The following is a 19781-nucleotide window of genomic DNA, read 5'->3' as shown; positions in this document are numbered from 1 at the left end:
ATCTTCCATAAAAATTCTACTTCTATACAATTTTTATAAAGAGCCTTTGTTAGTGTTTAGAGTTCAGGTCTCAGCATCAAGCATTTACTTCTTTTCACACCTTACCACACAGAAGGGTTGCCTTAGGGCAAAGGACCCACCAGTATTGACTTAAGGAAGTTTAATACAAACAAACCTGTCAAAAATCCCACAATTTCATTAGTATTTTCTTAATCAGAGTGGATTATATGGAGGAAGGACAGACTTTTTGTCCTGCTAAATGTTCATATACATTTAAGGGTTCACTAGACAATCAAAACGTTTGTACAATTCTCAGCACCTCAGCAAAACTTACTGGTGCAATATACTGTATATTGGGAAGAAAATAACTTTTCTTTTAACACAATTCTGTGTCAATATTTGCAAGTAACGTTTGGGAGCCCTACATTTTCGTACGATTTTACTTATTTACAAGACCACTTGCTCTACTTTAATTGTGCTTATGTACTTCTTAAGCATCCCAAAGAAGGCATTCTATTTTTTCTCAAACTAGCATCCCTAGTTCCTTCTTCTGTATATCATTCCCCAAAGTATTTGTAAGTACTGTCGAGCTATTTATCTCTTCCATGCTTCAGTAACTGCCTCTTGTTCTTGCTACTCCTTTTCTACAAGAGGGAAACATACCAACAAATATATGTACCTCACTGCTGTCTTGAATGGCTAATCTCATAATTTGCTTTGACTAATGCTTTATGTACTTTTGCCCTTCCTGATTCCAACTCCCCCCCCACATTTACCTGGGATTGGTATTGGCACAGAGTTGGGCTGGCTTGACCCAGGGTAGCTAGGTTACCTGCTTTAATAAGCTGTTGCTCGACTGGGGACCCAAAACATTATGTCCAACATTTCCTTGAATTTCTATACGTTCCATTATTCCAGCTGTGCAATCAACCCCTTTTCTATTTCCATTCTTGCTTCCTTCCAGCCAGTCAATTTCCTTTTGGATTTCTCTATTCATAGATTTCCACTAATCTTTTATGCTGTTTCTTCTTTGTACAGGGATACGGTTTCCACTTCATCTCATTCAGTGGGTAATGCGCTGCTTTCTAATTCCTTTCTAAGCTTTCCATCACATATCTAGCAAGATTCCTTTGTTATTGCATGAAGACCTTGTCATTCACAAGTGCATCCTGTAATTCATCAGTATTTGCTATATCCTGACATGTTGACTCAACAATCTTTCATTTTTAACACTACATACTTCTGTTATTTATTCATGGTAGACTATTTCCTCTGCTTTTCTGTGTTCATCACTGCTTAGTGCATCCTTGGTTACAAAGTTCTTGTGCTTTCTTTTGTCTTCCATTTTCTCCTCTGGTGTCGCATCATTGTTTTTTCCATTCTACAGAGAAGAAAACTTTTTAATAAAGATCAGTTAACTCTTTTCATAAGAGGAAAATTATGCATACATTCAATGCTATGCATCTGAGGATGTAAAAAAAAAAAAATAGCCAAATCATCCATTATATTTCAATTCCAGATAGTGAATGAATAGTAAAGTCATTATTCCTAAAACTGTCCATGTGGTTAACATCTTGTCCCAAGATGTAAAGATACAAAGCCATATACGATCACGCACAGATCATAATCAAATGCCCACCTGGGGATTCCTAGGTGAATTAAGGTACAGTTGTAAAGTCACCACATCGACGCTGCTTCAGGCGTCATTAATGAAGTCTCCGCTGAGCAAGTTTTCTTTGGTGAATTCCCACTTTCTTCACACTCAATTCGTCACGCCTAACGTGCCAGGTCACTGCATTTTCTACCATTTCATCTTTATATGTATTTGTCCAACTGTCATGAATTATGTATCTTATGTTTCTTTATTCGCAGGCATCAAGACTGTATCCATATTGAAGTTCTATGTTTTTGTATTGTAAATTGTACTTGTTCGCTGCATATTATTGTTAATTGTTTTTGACCTCAGGTCACGCTCAATGTCATTGTCTTCCGTGGTTTGGCGCCAGTCGGCTGCTATATAAACTTCCTGAATCTGTAATAACCCAGCAGTAACTTTTACCTGCTCGTTTCTTTTGCACCTCTTATACAGTATTGCTTTTCAGCTGTTCAGTTTGCAGGATGAAGTAACTAATAAAATTTAGGATCCTGCATTACAGGTAAATCTTTTTTTTAGGGTTTAAAAATTGTCCTTGAGTGTCAGAAGTAAGGGATAGGTTACTGTGCTGTTGCACAAGCTCCCAAGGACTGAAGGTCCTTCTCCACCCAAGATGCAACTAGGGGGAACCAGGCAGTGCCTACTGATGACTCAATGTAGAAATTTGCAATTGAGACACATGGACTCTAGATGACGTCCACTGGTGTAGGCTTAGGAAATTCTCTTATTATCTGAAGCTAAAATGCCTAAGGAAGCTGGGTGGCAAACCCTACTGAGAGTTATTTATAAACTAGTTCTGAAGTATAAGGCTAACTTCAGGTAATGCTGTATCTTGTATGTTGGGAACACAAATTATCTGTGAGAAGCAAAACAAGGAAAATTAATAAATTTGCTCATTTCAATTACAAACTACCTTTAATTAAGGCTAAATAATAAAGACTGCTGCACTTAGAACAAAAATTGCCTACACTATAAAAATCACAATAGTCAAACAATTACATGGCATGAGACTGCAAAGAGACGTGAGCTCTTATGTCAGGGAAGGAATGAAGAAGCTTAAAATGCAAAGCAAATGCTGGTCAAAATAATCACTGAAAGTGTCTGAAAGACAAAGCACTCATTTCATTTCCAAAATATTAATTTCAAAGGGTAATCCAAACAATTGATTAATCAAAGATTAGTGTTCATCATTCAGCGGCTAAATGATTCGTTACAAAAATACATCTTATACCCATTTGGTCTACAAACTACATTTCATGAATTCATTAAAATATTCTTTATAAAAGTAACAAAACTATCAAGGTATTTTTGAGCTGGCCATTACTGCTCATGTTACAGCACCTCTTCAGTACTAAAAGTACTACAATACCAACTTAGCTGTCCTGGGAATACGAGACACCAACTTGCTTCCTCATAGCTTCCATGATTTCAGCCAGAGTGAGAGTTTCATCCAGTGACATTGATGAACTCTCCAGTAATCCTGCAATAAGTAACACAGGCAGTCAATACAACACATTAAAATGTGCTGGTTTCCTCTATTATTAAATTATCAAGGCTGGCAATTTCTCAAAAAATAATACATTAAACTACAGTATACTATGTTAGCATTAATTAGTTTAACCAGACCAATAGTTTTATAACAAAACTAACTTGTTTCACTGCAAAACCCATAACTTTAAAAACGCCAAATCTTAATCAACAAAACTCTAAAGAACTGTCACTATTAAGCAAATGTTTGGGACACAACAAAGAAAGCACTTGGGCAGAAACTCTTAGGTGCTGCTGACAGACATTAATCAGGGAATTCAGTCACAATTCGGTGACTCTTATAATGTCCAAATGACTGCTTAGTAAACAAAAGTTCTTGGATCTTCTTGTCTAGTTTGTCAAGGAATTTGTTTCCTAGTATTCAAACACGATACATGCATACAAAAAGACCACTCAACCAGACTGAACAACTACTGTACCACCAACCTTTTTTCAAGCATTCTCGAACTTCCATTGCTTCATACATTAACCCTTGGCTGTTGACAAAATTGAAAGTTCGGCCCTTTGGCAGAGGGCTTTCAAATTTTCCTGATGGCGAATCAAGCGATTCTGAGCACCACATGGGATAATTCACCTGAAAAAATTCTTAGTAATGTAACACTTTCAATTTTTATTGTAAAAGACCTGTTGGCAATTAACTAAACATGGTATATCTTACAATGACATGGGGAACTGTAATACTAAAAAAGAGAAACTGGGAGGAGGAAGTGTATCGTTTAGTGCAAAAGAGCCCAGCTAATGCCAAGTTAAACCTATAAACCCTCACCATATATGCACAACATGAAATTAGTTAATTATGTACACAAACTACACTAACCTTCAGAGTTCCTTTGGTGCCAACAACAACACCCTCACAAGGCATAGCACACCTTAAAGAACACATCAATGTAGCAATGCGGCCGTTGGAGTACACAAGGGTGGCACTTGTTGTTTCATCAATCCCCTGAAGATATATGAGAATTATATTCCACTAATAATATGCTGGAAAGATGTTAAATGACTATAAAAACAAGCGAGAGTATGAATACAGAGGATGATGAGGAGAAGGATCTAGGGCTGTAAAGTTTAATATACATTCACAGTCAGTCAAATATTTTAAAAATAAATGATAAAAAGCTCTATCAAAATCAAAAGGTACTTTTTTCAGTAATTATTTAAAAAAATAAAAATGACCAAAATCAGAAAATTATATAATAAAAACAAATGGAAAGAAAAGTTATGGACAGAAATGTTAGGAATTTAAGTTACAATAAAAGGCATTCCCTGATGTACAAATGCTTGAGGCCCATAAACAATAATCATGCCATAAATGAATTGAGGCAAGAAATATGATTGGAGCCCCTGAAGTTCTAAGGAGGAATCCCCAATAAAAATAAAACAACTTTCTCATTTCATCAGACACATCATCCCAGTGCACCTTTCTGGTTAGGCACTGCCACAACACTTTATGATTACTGTATCCCAGTTTACTCAAAAACTATCAAGCTCACTGAATTGGATACAAAGACCATTGGAATAACTTCATATGCATTATCAATTTTGTATGTTAACACTGTTATAACAATGTATTAATGCTGAAACTTATATAGAAAATGAAGTCATTCTTTGTTCACCTAAACCCTACATTTGGGTCATGTGTTGACAATTTTAAAAAATGTACAGAGGTACTGCCATGTATATGCAGCCTCTCCATACAATTATAGAAAGAAAAATTTATAATGCCTAAAAATATAGCAAAATCTCCAAAGCTAACTTGATGGCAGGTAAACTAGAGAAAACCAGAATTCCTACCATTAAAAATATAAACTAATCCCTGGAATATTGGCAGATTTTTAAGAAAATTCCATCCTCAAAATAGTATTATAAAATTATAAATATTTAATCAGATAAAAGTCATAGTTAACATTTCCATCAAAGCTGACTCTGAATCTGACCTCCAGACCCACCTGGAAGTGGAAAAATCCACACTATTTACAAAGAGGCCCCTTCAGAGATGAAAAATAATTGAATTAGAATCTGGCGATGAATCCCAATGCTTCAAAAACTCCCTCACCAAACACAGGCTTCCTCTCTTGAGAGGGAAGCAATGAACTTAACAAAAGTCCCACAACAAAAGTCCACCTCAGAATCCATAGGTTAATTTTCATGATACAGTAGTTCTACTACCATGAATTCGATGTTACAAAGTTGTGTCTCTTGCCTAATCAGACCCATTTTGTGGGGAGTTTTGCAACGTAATTGCTCGCTTGCTTCTCTCTCTCTCTCTCACACACACACACACACACACACACACACAAAAACACACAGACACGCAACTTAAGTACTCTAATTACCCCCAATGGGCTATTCAGTTAGTCCACCATACTTGAAGCATAGCAGTCAAGCCTTGCATATGAAGGACCTACATTAGTAAACAAAGCATGTATGCAGTGTATTTATAAAAGATCACTCAAAATTAATGGCATCTAGAATCATAATACAGCAAACTTTTTTTTTACACTAAACAGAAAAAGGTAACAGGTTCTTACAAGTGAAACATTACTTAATTTCTAAAACCTAAGGCTTACCAGTAATTATAAAATATTGTACACCCTACCTCTGAATTCAAATGACCACCACCCACAACCTTCACAGGTTTTTCTCCACCCATCACAAGGGATGCAAACTGAACACAATAGATACCCAAGTCTAGTGTAGATCCTCCACCAAGGGACTTCTTCCTGAAACAGCAAATATAGTAATAACTCATTAAGTTCATAATTTGTACCCCTTCCCTTAACAGCTGCTTATGAAATTAACATGGCTAGCTGCAAGGAAGTGAATGAAAATTACTGCTAATTCTATATCACAGTACAATTTCTAAATATTTACTGTAGTCTATCCACCCCAAAACCAACTTACAGTTTCTCTGACATGAAAAATACTACTTAGGTATTAACGACATTCTCAAATAATTGACAAAACCCAAGACTACTTACGTAATACGATCAATATGTCCTATTGGCTGCCCGAAACTGGCGATAACTTGTATTATTTCACCCAGTTCACCAGACTTAATTCGCTTCATCATTTCTTTATATACAGGAAGATACCTTGACCAAACAGCCTGCAAAAAATTGACAGAATTTCACAGTTAAATACAAAAACATGTCATAAGCTGTATTCTAAAAGGTCTCAAGACATATCTTGTCATACAAATATGGCCATATGACCAGTTCATATTTCATATTAACTTTTAATGCCTGTGATATAAGTTCCCACTCCTCCACTGGCTGTCCCTGGTTCATACATCTGGCTATGCCATTGCAGTAACCTGGTTTTTAGCCAGCCACTGAACTAATAACATGAGTGTTTCAAATATAAACTATTATTCAATCTCTTTATGAATCCAAACTGACATTCTAATACTGTGTGCCCCTAAAATTCACTGCTTACAAGTTCCTGCATTTTTTTACTACTGTATATGAGAGAATCATTAACCCTAGCCAGTAAAATGTAAATGCCAAACAAAATAAATGAAAAGAAATTCACCTCCATCAAGAAGACCTTCTTTTCTCGAGCCAAATCCACAAGTTGCTTTGTTTCCTTGACATTCATACACAGAGGTTTTTCACACAGAACTGGTTTACCAGCTCTAATCATCATAGATGAAACAGACAAATGATAAGGATGAATGACCCCAACATAGACAACATCTGTAATAATACAAAAATTTATTAGCAAATGCAGTACACTGATACTAAAATGGCCATGCAACACTGTATTACATGGAAAGAAAATTTAAAAGTTTTTAGGGACAAAACCTTTTTAGATAAAAACTTTCAATTCATAATTGCCTATCTTATACTATCAGCACCCCTAAAACACATGCCAAAAAAAGAAAAAAAAAAAATCCATCTAGGCTGGTATGCATCTCTTGGCCCACTGACTGACACCACAGGGCCTAACTTGTTAGCACCCTAAGCACCTGAGGTGTCAGGAAATACCAAAGGTCTGTAGCAGGGTGTGTGAGAAGCACTCGTACCAGCAGAGTCTCCTGTCTTGCTGTCAGTCCTGATCTGCTAAAAACAATCTGAGAAGGTAAGTCTTTGGGATCTGTCAAACAGAACAACTGCTTAGCAATAACTGGAAGGATTACAGCCTGAATCCACTGTATGGTACCAGTTCTTCCAATGATGATAGATGGGCCTCAGTTTTGTCCATACCTATGCAGGAAGAAAAACTTTTGACAGATATACTGATCTCTTTGAAGGACCAAGTATGATTTCTCCTAGTTGAGGAGAAGACCTAGACACTGATACAGATTGAGGAGGTACTTTGCAATCAAAGTTGAGTTCTAGGACCCATGAAGCAGCAATGGCAACCAAAGGAATATCTACAGCACTTTAACAACTTCAAAAGCCAAAACCAGTTGTTGACCGAGATACTCCCTTTAAGACAAAAGTTTATAAAATGTAAAATTCATCAGAGGAAAATTAATTTGGCGCAACCAAACTGACACTTAACAAGTATTAGACACTGGCATTTTAAACTTACCTTATAAATCAGCAACAAAATGACAAACTATGAAAATTACAAGAACGACTTGTAATTCATCAAAAAGTCAGAAAAATTACCCACACCTAAGATAATGACAATACCAATGAATAGTGTGTGCAATGGAGAACAAATATACTTTCAGTAGCAAGAGCTGCAACAACGTGACACCAACAGCAATACACTTCCAGCCAAAGAAGGAAACCATTTGCAAATGAAATCTTACAGAATCTGAGAGAACTCACAGAAAACTGTACATGACAATATCACAAAAGTTTAAATATTTAAAACCAATTAAAGAAAATTAGAAGAAAAGTGGATAGTTATGATTCAATAAGCGGCCAGTAATGAGTTTTCCAGATGTATACCTGGGCAGGTGGAAGTGTTCTTCATCTTCTCATTTCTTCTTGGAGTGTGTCTGAGGGGTGTAGACCACACAGGATAGTCAATTGTAAATTGATGGGGTTGTGTTTTTTATTTCAAAATACTTGGAGAAGGGAACATAAAGTCATCACTTATCAAAATGGACCTGCAGCATTTTCATTACTCTGACTTACAGCTCTTTACTTTCCTTCCCAGAAATGTTGGCATGACACAAATTTCTTATATGGAAAATACATAAGATATAAATTTTACCACACTTACCTACATCAGGATCCTTAGATAATTCTTCATAAGAACTGTATGCCTTCTCAACTCCATATTTCTTTCCAAACTCTTGTGCCCTCTCCAGCGAGCGAGCTGCAACGGCAACTACTTTGTGGTCTTTGAGTTCCTCCAGTGCAGTTACAAAGTCAGCAGAAATCAGCCCAGCTCCAGCAATGCCCCACCTCGTTGCCATTTTGAATTTCCTGAAAGAAATATCCTGATTCAATTTTGACCCCTTAAATCATGCACATAAATGAGTACATTTATGTGTATGTTCATAACTTTGGTAGTGTTTAATTTGCAGATCTGTATTGCTGTTCAATATATGAAGCAAGTTCTATTATGTATTTATCAAAAGGTATTTTTTTCACAGATTTATTGACATTACAATTTATCTGATAGCTGAAAGAAATGTGTGAATTAATCTTCTTTCTCTGCATCTTCTCCCACTTCAAATTCACACACAACTGTACAAATTCAATTTCACAAGATGGTTTTAATGCCATAAAACCATAATTTTAAGCAGTTTAAAATAATGGGGGATGACTGTAGGAACCATATCCATAAGACCAGGGTACAAATGGGGAGGGGAGGCAAAAACAAGCAAATAGGCTATTCTTGCTTTATGGAACCTAAGTCAGCTTAGGGAGAGAAGGTCTTAGGAAGGTGGGGGGGGATTTGGTTAGGACCCCATGTTCTAGGTTAGATTAGGTGCATTCCTACGTAGGCTTTGGAGAAGGTATGGGCCTCATTTGACCGTTTTCCTCACCCTCTAAGTCTGCACCCAGTGCCCTAAGGTAGGTTAGGTTAAGATGCATCCTTCCTCACTAGGCTAGTTGCTCAAGGCCCATTCTGAAACCCCAAATCAACCTATTTCCCCATTAGCCTAATGTCTGATTTAGGGGAGTGTTGGATTTCCAACATAAATAAATATTTAATTTGTCCAAAACACATAAAAAAACTAGGCCTAGGTAACATAAAACTGTATTGTACACTCGTATTCAATTACGCCTATAGGATTACGAGAGACCTAAGGTATACCGTAGGCCTACGTCTAAGATTTTATAATTCAACAAAGTGTGATTACTGCTATTAAGAAGTATCTATGGATAAGTATAAATTCTAGGTTGATACACAGCCTACAGCACATGGTATATAGGCGTAGTCTAAATATTCAAGACTGACACAATACAGGAGGGCAGGCGCCTAGCAACAGACAACGGTCCTGAAAAATAAGTTATTTTCAACGTTTTCTGTAAATAAAAGGTTACGTTTATATATGGAATATATATGCAAGGTGGTTTGAGCTCTAGACGTACTTAAAAAATAGCAAATTAGGCCTAATTACCTAATATATTGCACGTGGCACAACAGCACAAATATGTCCCACTTGACAATGGTCGAATGGGAGTTCGTTTTACGTGGCAAATGGATGTTTTATCGTTCACTTGGAGATGAAAGACTCTTCTTATCTTTCACATAATCTATAATATACTATGAAAAACGTCTTATCAATATGTAACGCCTTCATGTTTTCTTTTACCCTCTGTGGTGAGCAATGTTATGATGGAATGCATGGACATTTTGACAACTGAAATTTGAACTTCGAAGATTATTTGCCGGGTGTGTCAACCACGCTTGATTGACAACTGAAAATATATATATATATATATATATATATATATATATATATATATATATATATATATATATATATATATATATATATATATATATATATATATATATGTGTGTGTGTGTGTGTGTGTGTGTGTGTGTGTGTGTGTGTGTGTGTGTGAAATGGAAACTGATCATGGAATGCAACTTTATCTGAATTTTAAGGTCATTAATCGACAGAGCTGTGGTAGATACGGTAAGATTTAATATATTCATTAAACACAAAATGAGTTAAGTTAAAACTGGTTTGTATGTATGATGGCTAACCCTTTTATTAAGGATAAAAAAGAGAAAAAGCCTTGGATTATATAAACTGATGAGTACATAAAAGAGGCAGATCTAAACCGAAGTAACTAGTCAAAGAAAAACCACTAAAAATTTTAAAGAACTGTGATAGAAAAATTATTATGGAAAAAGAGGAGATTTGAAAAGATCATGAGAGAACTTTGCTGAAGTTGATAACTAAGGCTAGACTAAACAAGCTAAAATTAACTGACGAGAAAAGATTAAAGATTTGCTCCTGCACTAAAATGTGGACACATTACTTCAGCTTGTGCAAAGGGTAGGTACCTATAGAAACTGCATCTGTATCGACTATATTCTGCCTTAACACCTCTTCCTCGATACTTCTTTAACTGATGTTCCAAGTTCCTTCAGCTTAAATGTTTTTATTGCTCACCCCCTGAAGTCTTAGTCAAATATATGCTCTTTATTATCACATTATGCATAGTTAATGTCTTCATTCTTGTTTTACATGATTTTATTTAACTTGACTTCTGCATCTCTGTCTGTCTGTTTGGGTCAAATCTTGTAACTCAGTTTTCGACTTGTTCCCTCATTTGACAGACTTGAAATTTTGTATGGTTACTCAATCCCGGTGACAATACAACTTTACATGATCAATAGGCCAGCAGTGACCTCTAGTGACCCTATAGTGACCTCTCCCAGTATAACAGGATTTGTATGAAAATCTTCGTATTTTTTATACCGTATTTGACTCGGTGGAGTTAATATCTCTATGGATTTTTCAAACCTTCTTTGGCTCGGCAGGATATCAAGTTCCATTTTTTTTTTTTTAGCTACAATCATAAATTGGTTACAATTTCTGTCAAAACTGAAAAGTATAAAGCAAAAAAAGTAAAAAAAAATGAAACGATTTTATTAAAATGTACTAAAATGTACAAAATTTTTTGAGACACACCAGGATTTTCTTACAATTAATCATGTCTACAAAAATAAGAAGCGTGGGCATAAACATGGAAGGAAATGCTACAAGAAAAAAAATATATATATATATATATATATATATATATATATATATATATATATATATTTGTTTTTTTTTGTAGCATTTCCTTCCATGTTTGGCGCCCACACTTTGATTTTTGTAGACATGATGAATTGTAAGAAAATCTTGGTGTGTCTCAAAAAATTATTTTGTACTTTTTAGTGCATTTTAACAAAAGCGTGTTTTAAATTTTTTTTGTTATTCTTTTATTATATTTGTGTTTAGTTCCAGCATCATCATTACATCCTCTTTTTGGAGAAACCAAATGTTGTCAATGTGAAGTGCGTGAAAATTTAAGAAAATAAACATTTTATTGCCCAGCATTAGAATCAGATTTACTTTTATGCAGCAACTATGCAAAGAAGATAGATGTGAATTAAGACTGTGATTAATATTAAAATTTTCAAGATCTGTCTATTGATGAAATTGAAAATAAGAACAAATTTATTAACAGTATACGACACCACAGAGTACAGATTTGCTTTAATGCACCCACTATACCAAAAATATAAAGACGAATTAATAATGTGATCAATATTTAACTTTTTAAAGATCTCTCTAATGAGGAAACTTACAATATAAAAGAATATATCAAAATCAAATGACACCGAAGAGCACTAAACATCCACAAGACATGGACAAAGAGCCGTTTCAAAGATGAGACCTTTAAGCTACAACTACTCTTCCTCTGATTGCGTATTCCTCGGTGCATTGCCAATGGTCGCCGAATTCTCAAGGAAAATTTCTAATTTGAGCGACTTCTCGGTGCATTTCCTGTTTATGCTGGGGCTTCACAAAAGGGTAAGTATTGCAGTGGAGGTTAATTTGCGTAAATTTAGAGTTGCACAAAGGGCACAGACGAGCCTGGACTATGCCCTTGGCTTCGTGGTTCTTGGTATCCCTTTCGATAGAGGTTAGATAATCCTAGTTGTGGTGTTCAGTGAACACCAACACTTGAGACTGTTTAAAGCATACGTAGATTAAAAAATAATTAATAAATGACAATTAATGTGAGTTAGAGATTTGAGGAGCTTGTAGAGGTTGGGACGAGAACGATGGTACAGGTTCCACAGGCGTATAGGCTATATAATGGCTGAAGCTTAACGGTATTAAAAAATGTCATACTTTAAATTCCCAGTCATTACGGATTTAGAAACGCTGAACAACTTTTATTCTATACAATTTTCCACTTAGAGGTCGTGTTAAGGAAACATATCCCAGGCCGGGTCTGTGGTTTGGCAGTGCCTGTGAATTGTAACAATATGTGGCTCTTTATGTCAGGTAAGGTTAGGGTGCTTCCCTGTAGCTGACCTTGACCCATATTTAAGCAGTATAATATAACATGTGATTGATGCTGGTCATTTACATGAATCTTGTAATGTTTCAACTCCTTATCTCGTGATTTATGTCATTTAAACCATTTATGCAGGTGCGGTTAACTCTTTTATTTTTGCATACCAAAAAAATCTCAGTTTAACACAATAGTCCCCAATAATTGTTATATATAGCTGGCTGCACTGACAGTAATAGCCTGGTCATAAATGCATAAAACATAAGGTAACTGATGTTAAAGTATATCATTACCATATATAGTAAGAAATTACTACCAGTACAGGCAGTCCACGGTTTTCAAATGTACTCAGGTTTTTACATATTGTACATGTGCTTTTAAAAATATCTTTAGTGAGATCTAATTAGGTACCGATGACAATTTTGAATAATTTTGTGATAGTTGCTGGCTTAACCACTAACTAAAAGTGAATGGATCCAGTTTTAGGAAGTAATTAATTCTTGATTTTATCTTCCAGATATGATATAGAAATGATGCGCAGCAGTGAATAGTTGCATCTATGCCTGGACTGATGTGTACTGCTTTGGGCCCAGAAATCAACCATTTCAGCCGGGCATTTGCAAGAAATTCTTTATATAGGCATCATGTCATAAGAAGATACTTCTCTCTACATAAGAACCACAATTGTAGCAGTAAAGCTGCTGTTTCTACCAAGGGATATGAGACACAAACCAGAGATTTAACTTTAACCACGAACAATGGGGGTGATAAGCGTGCATCCAGAGTGAAGGTAAATACAGAATTTTAGTTTATATTGCCTACTAAGCAAGATTCCTATGGTTGGTATTTATTATTATTATTATTATTATTATTATTATTATTATTATAATAATATTATTATTAACCATTTCTTAGTCATTTCTAGGTGCATAGCACGGGTCTGAATGATTTGTCCTTGATTGCAAGATGAAATCTGAGCCAGAGAAAGTTAGAAAAGTGGGATAATTAAGTGGAAAGAGACCAAAGGGAACAGATGAAAAATTAAATGAAGTAGAGGTTGAAAGATGAATGCAGATGGTAAAGAACTGTAAGGCACACTGTAGTCAGGAGAAATGAATGACAATCAGTGTTAGATCATATGAGACCAGGCAACAATTACCAGGAAGAAAAGGCTAGCTAAACATCAGACTGGCTGACTGATGTATTTATGAGTAAACCTGATTATCAGCAGAACACCAAAGAAGAGGGGAAGAAGAGATGTAAACCCATTATTTTTATCCACTGACCTTCTCTTCCAGCTGGCACAAATCTGTTGGAAGCTGAAGGCATAGAAATAGGCTTTTCTTCTGCCTTTATACCACTGCTTCATTCATGGCAAGTGGCAGTTCAATTTTTAGGTTATATTTGAAGCGGGAATGACAGCTAGGAAAAAGTAACACATTTATATTTAGAACACCAATTAAAAATGTTACTCATTTTCTCATTGGTGCTCAGGTTATCCTCATGCAGAAGTCACTTGTTTTGAAATCGTTGATGAGCCATGAGGGACCAGTTGTACATGATGCTCTCAGTGGTGCTGTTGTTGATGTGAGAGCAGACGAAGTTGTTGGGAAAGATGAGCTGACCCCAAGAAAGAAAGAGGTTGAAGTGAAATTACGGGTGGAGCAGTTGCTCACAGATGCGAAATTGTCAATTAAGAATGCTCCAGATTTACAGGTAAGAGGCTATGTGAAAATTTGGCATTTTCACTGTGTCACTATGAATCACTGAAATATGTTCAGCATTTTTAAAAAATTTTTGTACAAAAGTAATTAATTTCACAATTTCAACACAAAATTTGGTAATGTTCAATTACTCTTTTGGCTTTTGATGCATTAAGCTATCAGCTAAAGTTATGAAACATCCCTGTGTTATTTACTGGCCCAGAGATAACATTGAGAACTATGGGGGCCAAGTCTTTGGTTATACTGAATTTTGGGAAAATAGAAATCCCATTAGAACTGTAGCCTTTTGTCAGTTGAGTTGGTTCCAAGGGGTGCATGAATCATAGAGTACCAGGCTTCTGTCTGTTAGATAGGAGACTTTGTCTGAAGATATTTGAGGCTGGAAATGTGGGTGTTATGTGGACAAATATGTGATTGTTATTAAAACAGATCTGAAGTGTCTTATGTTTGAGTGATGCCTTTGAAAATGATTGTTATTAAAAGAGATATGAAGTGTCTTATCTTTGAGTGATGCCTTTGAAAAATTGACAAATTTTGAGAAAGATTTTAAATCATCATCTTTTATTTTTTTTTAGCCCTACGAAGATGTTGAATACGTAGAAGATCCAGAAAACAAGAAGAAGGTAAAACCGGAATTAGTTGGAGCGCTCAGCCCAAATGCATTGGACTGGAGACTACAAAGAATTGATCTGTCAAAACTAGGCTCATACTATGCGTCTTTATCAAAAAGCCGACTTACAGGTAATATGTTGTCTTTGACACTTCTCAAAACTCATGTGCTTGCATCTCTTCATAGGTTCATGTGATTAGAAATTTAGAGGAGATTGACCAAAGCTATTATTTGAAAATTGTATTGTAATGGAGGAGATTACATTATTAGGTAGTTTACCTGTTGGTTTAGAGATGGAATGAAAAAGTGAGAAAAAGTTAAGCAGAAAAGCTGAGTAACAGAGGAGTCTGCATTTGAGAGTTAGATTGTCAGACATACAAAAAAGTTTGAATTTGGGAGAGAAAAATGGGTTTGGAAAAATGTTTAACAATTTCTTTGGGTGTGTAATTTAGGGAAATGAGTTACTGATGAAAGTAACTGAAGGGCAAATAGAGAATAAGTGAAAGAGCAAGATGTGAATTTCAAGGAAATACAGATTGGAGGTAATAAGTATCAAGGTTTTACCTGAGGGTGTAACTCTCTAACACTGATGGAAGTAACTAACCAAGATTCTTGGTTTTTGTTCCCTCATTTTCGTACTATCCTTCCATTTTTTTTCAGATATTTTAGTGACTGTTGTTTTAAAGTATGAAATATTGACTTGAAGCTGTGTTTGATTCCAGGTCTGGTAGTTTTAACAGCAATGGCAGGTTATGCTATGGCTCCATCCCCCCTGGACCCCATAACCTTGCTGTATTGCTCAGTAGGCACTGGTCTTACTTCTAGTGCAGCAAACACAATAAATCAGTTCTTCGAAGTTCCCTATGATTCTCAGATGGATCGTACAAAAAATAGAATCCTCGTTAGAGGTAAGTGTTTGTTTACTACTTAGCATATTTTGCGATGTTGATGATTGTTTATGCAGTGAGCTCATAAAAATTTGTCCAGTAGAACCCAAGAATTCTAGTTGATGGTTTCTCTCATTCTCTCTCATTTAGATTGACTGAATTATTATTATTATTACTATTATTATTATTAATTATTATTATCATTCTTATTGTTATTGTTATTGTTCTTATTCTTATTATTCTTCAAGGGGCCATTGGCTTGAAATTCAAGCTTCCAAAGAATATGGTATTCATTCAAAAGAAGTAAGAGAAGGTAATGAGAAGAGATCAGTTATTAGAAAAACAGAAAAATTAACAAATTAATAAATAAGTAAAAATGTAACCACACATTTTTAGGTGCATTACGGACACATTCAAAATTAAAGTTAATGAATAACATTGTCGAGCTTTGCAGTATTTGCTAAAAAAATGTGGTAGGATATTTCCTCCATTTAGCTCATTCTAAGGAACATTGTTCTATTTGTATATCTGGTTTACATTCAATCTTTTTTCAGGACTAGTTACCCCTCTACATGCAGTGTGCTATGGAATGACGTGTGGGTTACTAGGTGTTTCGTTGTTGTATTTTGGGGTGAACGAATTTGCTGCTGCTTTGGGTGCACTTAATCTATTCCTTTACACAAGCGTGTATACACCCTTGAAGAGAATGAGTATTGTGAACACCTGGGTTGGCTCTGTTGGTAAGTACACTGAAGTTTGCTGAGGGTAACTAGAAATAAATTAGTTCCATGTGAAAAGACTAATAGCAATCTAATGTTTGCTTTTTACCATAAGAAAAGAATTGAGTTCTAAGAGCTTTTGTACTATTTTGTAACATTTTTGACACATTGGTTTTTAAATGTTGCAAAGAAATAAAATGTGAAAATTTAATCATTATATTTGTCTCTGCGTCTGAGTGGGGTATTATCATACTGAAGTTGAATTGGTCTGTGTCAGATTGCTTTCTTATGCTAACTTTATGAATGCAAACCTTACTGATTAAGATTTATGTACTTGTATGTCATTCTTGGAATTCTGTATTTTCATATGAATATATTGTTCTACCTTCAGTGAGTTTTTAACTGATGAACTGGCTTAAGAAATTAAGGCGATTTCACTGATGAAAATAATGTTATCTACATGACTTGCGTTAATTAAGTACAGCAGCACCTTAACAGACACTTTAGGGCTCTGGCTTTCTGATAAGCAACAAATTCATTAAGTAACAGAGTCTATTATAGCCAGCACAAGAATATTTCCTAGTTATCTTACACCTAACAGCCACTCCACATAGCTCCTAACCTAAAATAACTTGTACTTTACACTTTACATTCAATTTAAGAGATTAATTTAAGAATATATGACATTGAAATGGTAGACAAGCAAAAAATAATGATAATAATGTGGCTGATAAGCACAGAAGTAAGTTAAGTATTGGTGTAATATTGGTACAAGTTGATAACAGTAAAATGCCATATTATCCTTGAGAACTTTCTTTTCAGTTGGAGCAATCCCACCCTTAATTGGATGGGTTGGCTGCTCTGGTGAACTTGAAGTTGGAGCATGGATAATGGCAGCCATATTATATGGATGGCAGTTTCCTCATTTCAATGCCTTATCCTGGAACCTGAGGGCTGATTATTCACGTGCAGGTTACCGCATGATGTCGGTCACTAATCCAGGTAATACAGTGAGCATAATTGAGTGTTTTTGTTTTTACAAATTGTAAACTCATAATCATGAACTTTTTTCTGATTTTCCCTTCATGGAGTTATTTTACAATGATTTATTAGACATAAGCTTAGGAATTTGATATTTTATACTTTTTCTCTCTTTCAGGCATGTGCCGCAGAGTTGCCCTTCGACACAGCGTGGGGATGATTGCCATATGCACTGCAGCTCCGATGCTTAATGTGACAACATGGACTTTTGCGATTGATTCCTTGCCATTCAATGGATATCTGGCATACTTAGGTAAGGTTTGTGTTGTGAAATTCCATTGCAGATGAATGCGATTTTGCAGTATTTTTTATGTTGTTTCCTTTATTCCTCCTCCACTATAGGCAGTGTCCCTTCAGCCCCAAGCTGTAACCCCTTTCATTATTTTTATTGTGCCTCCATTCATATTCTTTTCTTCCATCTTACTTTTCACCCTCTCCTAATAATTGTTTCATAGTGTAACTTTGCAAGGTTTTCCTCATGTTGCACTTTTAAAACCTTTTTACTTTCACTTCCCTTTCAATGCTGAGTGACCTCTTAGATCCCAGCGCTTACCTTTGATCCAAATTCTATATTCCATTTCCATTTTATTATTCCTTTGTACTTAGCACTTAAATTCACAAAGTTTCTTACTACTTAGTTACACTATCCCTGGATTTCATGTACTTCTTATAAGCTTACACTTTGGAGTCTATAAATCATTGCCCATCCTTTATCAGTAATTATAAGTCTATTTATCTGAAATTTCAATTCCAGCCTGGCGATTCTATCAAGATGGCGACAGTAAAAGCTCTCGAAAGTTATTCATGTTCTCCCTCATTCATCTTCCGGCCATAATGATGCTTATGATCATCAGTAAGAAAAATTACAGTAAGAAAAATGAAGTTGAAAATGTGGAAAAAGATTCAGATGTAGTTATTCATATACCTGAGGGAACTGTTAGGTGAGTGGAATTGACTGTGCAGAATGTTATGGATGCAAATAGGAGGTACTTATTGTACAGTTTGTGAACTGTACATCAGATGCATGATTATACAGTAGTAGTTGATAAAAGTCCTGGGATATATGGATGGTACAACTGGTGAACAAGAGTAATTCTAAGGTTTTCTACTCTTTCATAGGTTATGAAATTCTACCTCTGCAGTCTCTTGAATTATTTTGGAAACTTTCTTTTTGATGTAAAAAATGAGCCCCATATTGCAAGTCTTTTATATGATGTTTAACAGATTCGAAGATAAGCATACTTGCTGAATTGCAAAATGATCTGTTTTGTTTAAGTGTATGATACTGAATACTGTTGTCTTGCAACTGGTTTGTTTACAATTGCATTACCTTAGACCAGTGTGTTACTTCAGGTAAATTTGAGGGTGTTTATAGTACTGTATGATAACTTTAAAGTCCATTGCAACATGCTTTGTTACCAAATATCAAAATATTTTACATTTTGTTCTTTAAGGTCAGTGTTTATGAGTTGTATATTGTAATGGAAAGTTGTGATTTTTTTCAATAGGACGACTGTAATTCTTGAATTGCATTTTATCCGAGATTCATAGATGGGAGACTTTTTCCCAATATATTCTCACCTGATTGTGAATTTAACCTCTGATTCCTAAGGGATTGTATTTGAGATGAGTAACTGGTTATCTGACATTGAGTAAAGAAAATAAACAGCTTGTCATGTTAAAGGTTCTTCTGTAAACTTGCCATTTGTATGTAAATTTTGGAAAAAAGGAGTATTTATAAATATGTAATATTTCATGCAATTTTGTATGCTAAAAACATTCCAGACTGCTGTGTTTTTACGACCATGCCAAGATATTTTATGAAATTGAATGGAAGTCCTTTAATTACTGCCTATTGTACATAGACACTGTTATTTATGAGGTTTTACCTACCTTCGTTAGTTTATGACATTATTCAGTTGTTTTTAATAAAGTTGCATAAATTAACTGTGTATAAAATTGTACATTTAATAAAAGAGAATTGAAGCCAAGTCACTTGTCATTATTTTTCAAGTTCATTTTCGTAGTAAGATCTTGTTGGAGGTAAAGCATACTAAGTACTTTGTGTGATATACTCCAGGTAAAATAGAGGCTCTTTATAGAGGCCCTTCCACTTTCCCTACAGAGCTTTGCAGAGTCCCATTGGCCCTAACTATAG

The 19781-nt window shown here is 35.2% G+C and overlaps 2 protein-coding genes across 5 annotated transcripts in view; one reads left to right on the top strand and one right to left on the bottom strand.

Annotated features, from left to right (window-relative positions):
• Positions 1-2550: 2550 nt before the first annotated feature.
• Positions 2551-19781, bottom strand: part of LOC136847349 (trans-1,2-dihydrobenzene-1,2-diol dehydrogenase-like) — a 35121-nt gene continuing 17890 nt past the window's right edge. The window contains exons 1-8 of one of the 4 annotated variants that reach the window (XM_067118937.1): positions 9735-10037; positions 8384-8589; positions 6734-6897; positions 6181-6308; positions 5799-5922; positions 4020-4145; positions 3629-3776; positions 2551-3134 (exon numbers count right to left, since the gene is read on the bottom strand). In XM_067118937.1, the coding sequence (XP_066975038.1) occupies positions 3028-3134; positions 3629-3776; positions 4020-4145; positions 5799-5922; positions 6181-6308; positions 6734-6897; positions 8384-8579 (993 nt within the window). In that variant the 5' untranslated portion in view covers positions 8580-8589; positions 9735-10037 and the 3' untranslated portion in view covers positions 2551-3027. Of the gene's footprint in view, positions 3135-3628; positions 3777-4019; positions 4146-5798; positions 5923-6180; positions 6309-6733; positions 6898-8383; positions 8590-9571; positions 9608-9705; positions 10038-19781 lie in introns of those variants that run through there. The other 3 variants (XM_067118939.1, XM_067118940.1, XM_067118938.1) reach the window with 3 other exon arrangements.
• Positions 11701-19614, top strand: Cox10 (Cytochrome c oxidase assembly factor 10). The gene is made up of 9 exons (XM_067118936.1): positions 11701-12152; positions 13160-13432; positions 14137-14358; positions 14942-15107; positions 15699-15884; positions 16418-16603; positions 17405-17584; positions 17742-17876; positions 18378-19614. The coding sequence occupies exons 2-9, from the start codon at positions 13202-13204 to the stop codon at positions 18566-18568; spliced, it is 1497 nt and encodes a 498-aa protein (XP_066975037.1). The 5' UTR covers positions 11701-12152; positions 13160-13201; the 3' UTR covers positions 18569-19614.

The sequence above is a fragment of the Macrobrachium rosenbergii genome, chromosome 16 (assembly GCF_040412425.1).
Source record: "Macrobrachium rosenbergii isolate ZJJX-2024 chromosome 16, ASM4041242v1, whole genome shotgun sequence".
NCBI classification, from domain to species: Eukaryota; Metazoa; Arthropoda; class Malacostraca; order Decapoda; family Palaemonidae; genus Macrobrachium; species Macrobrachium rosenbergii.
Note: the sequence above shows the minus strand (reverse complement) of the source record. Positions and strands in the feature narration are given on the sequence as shown.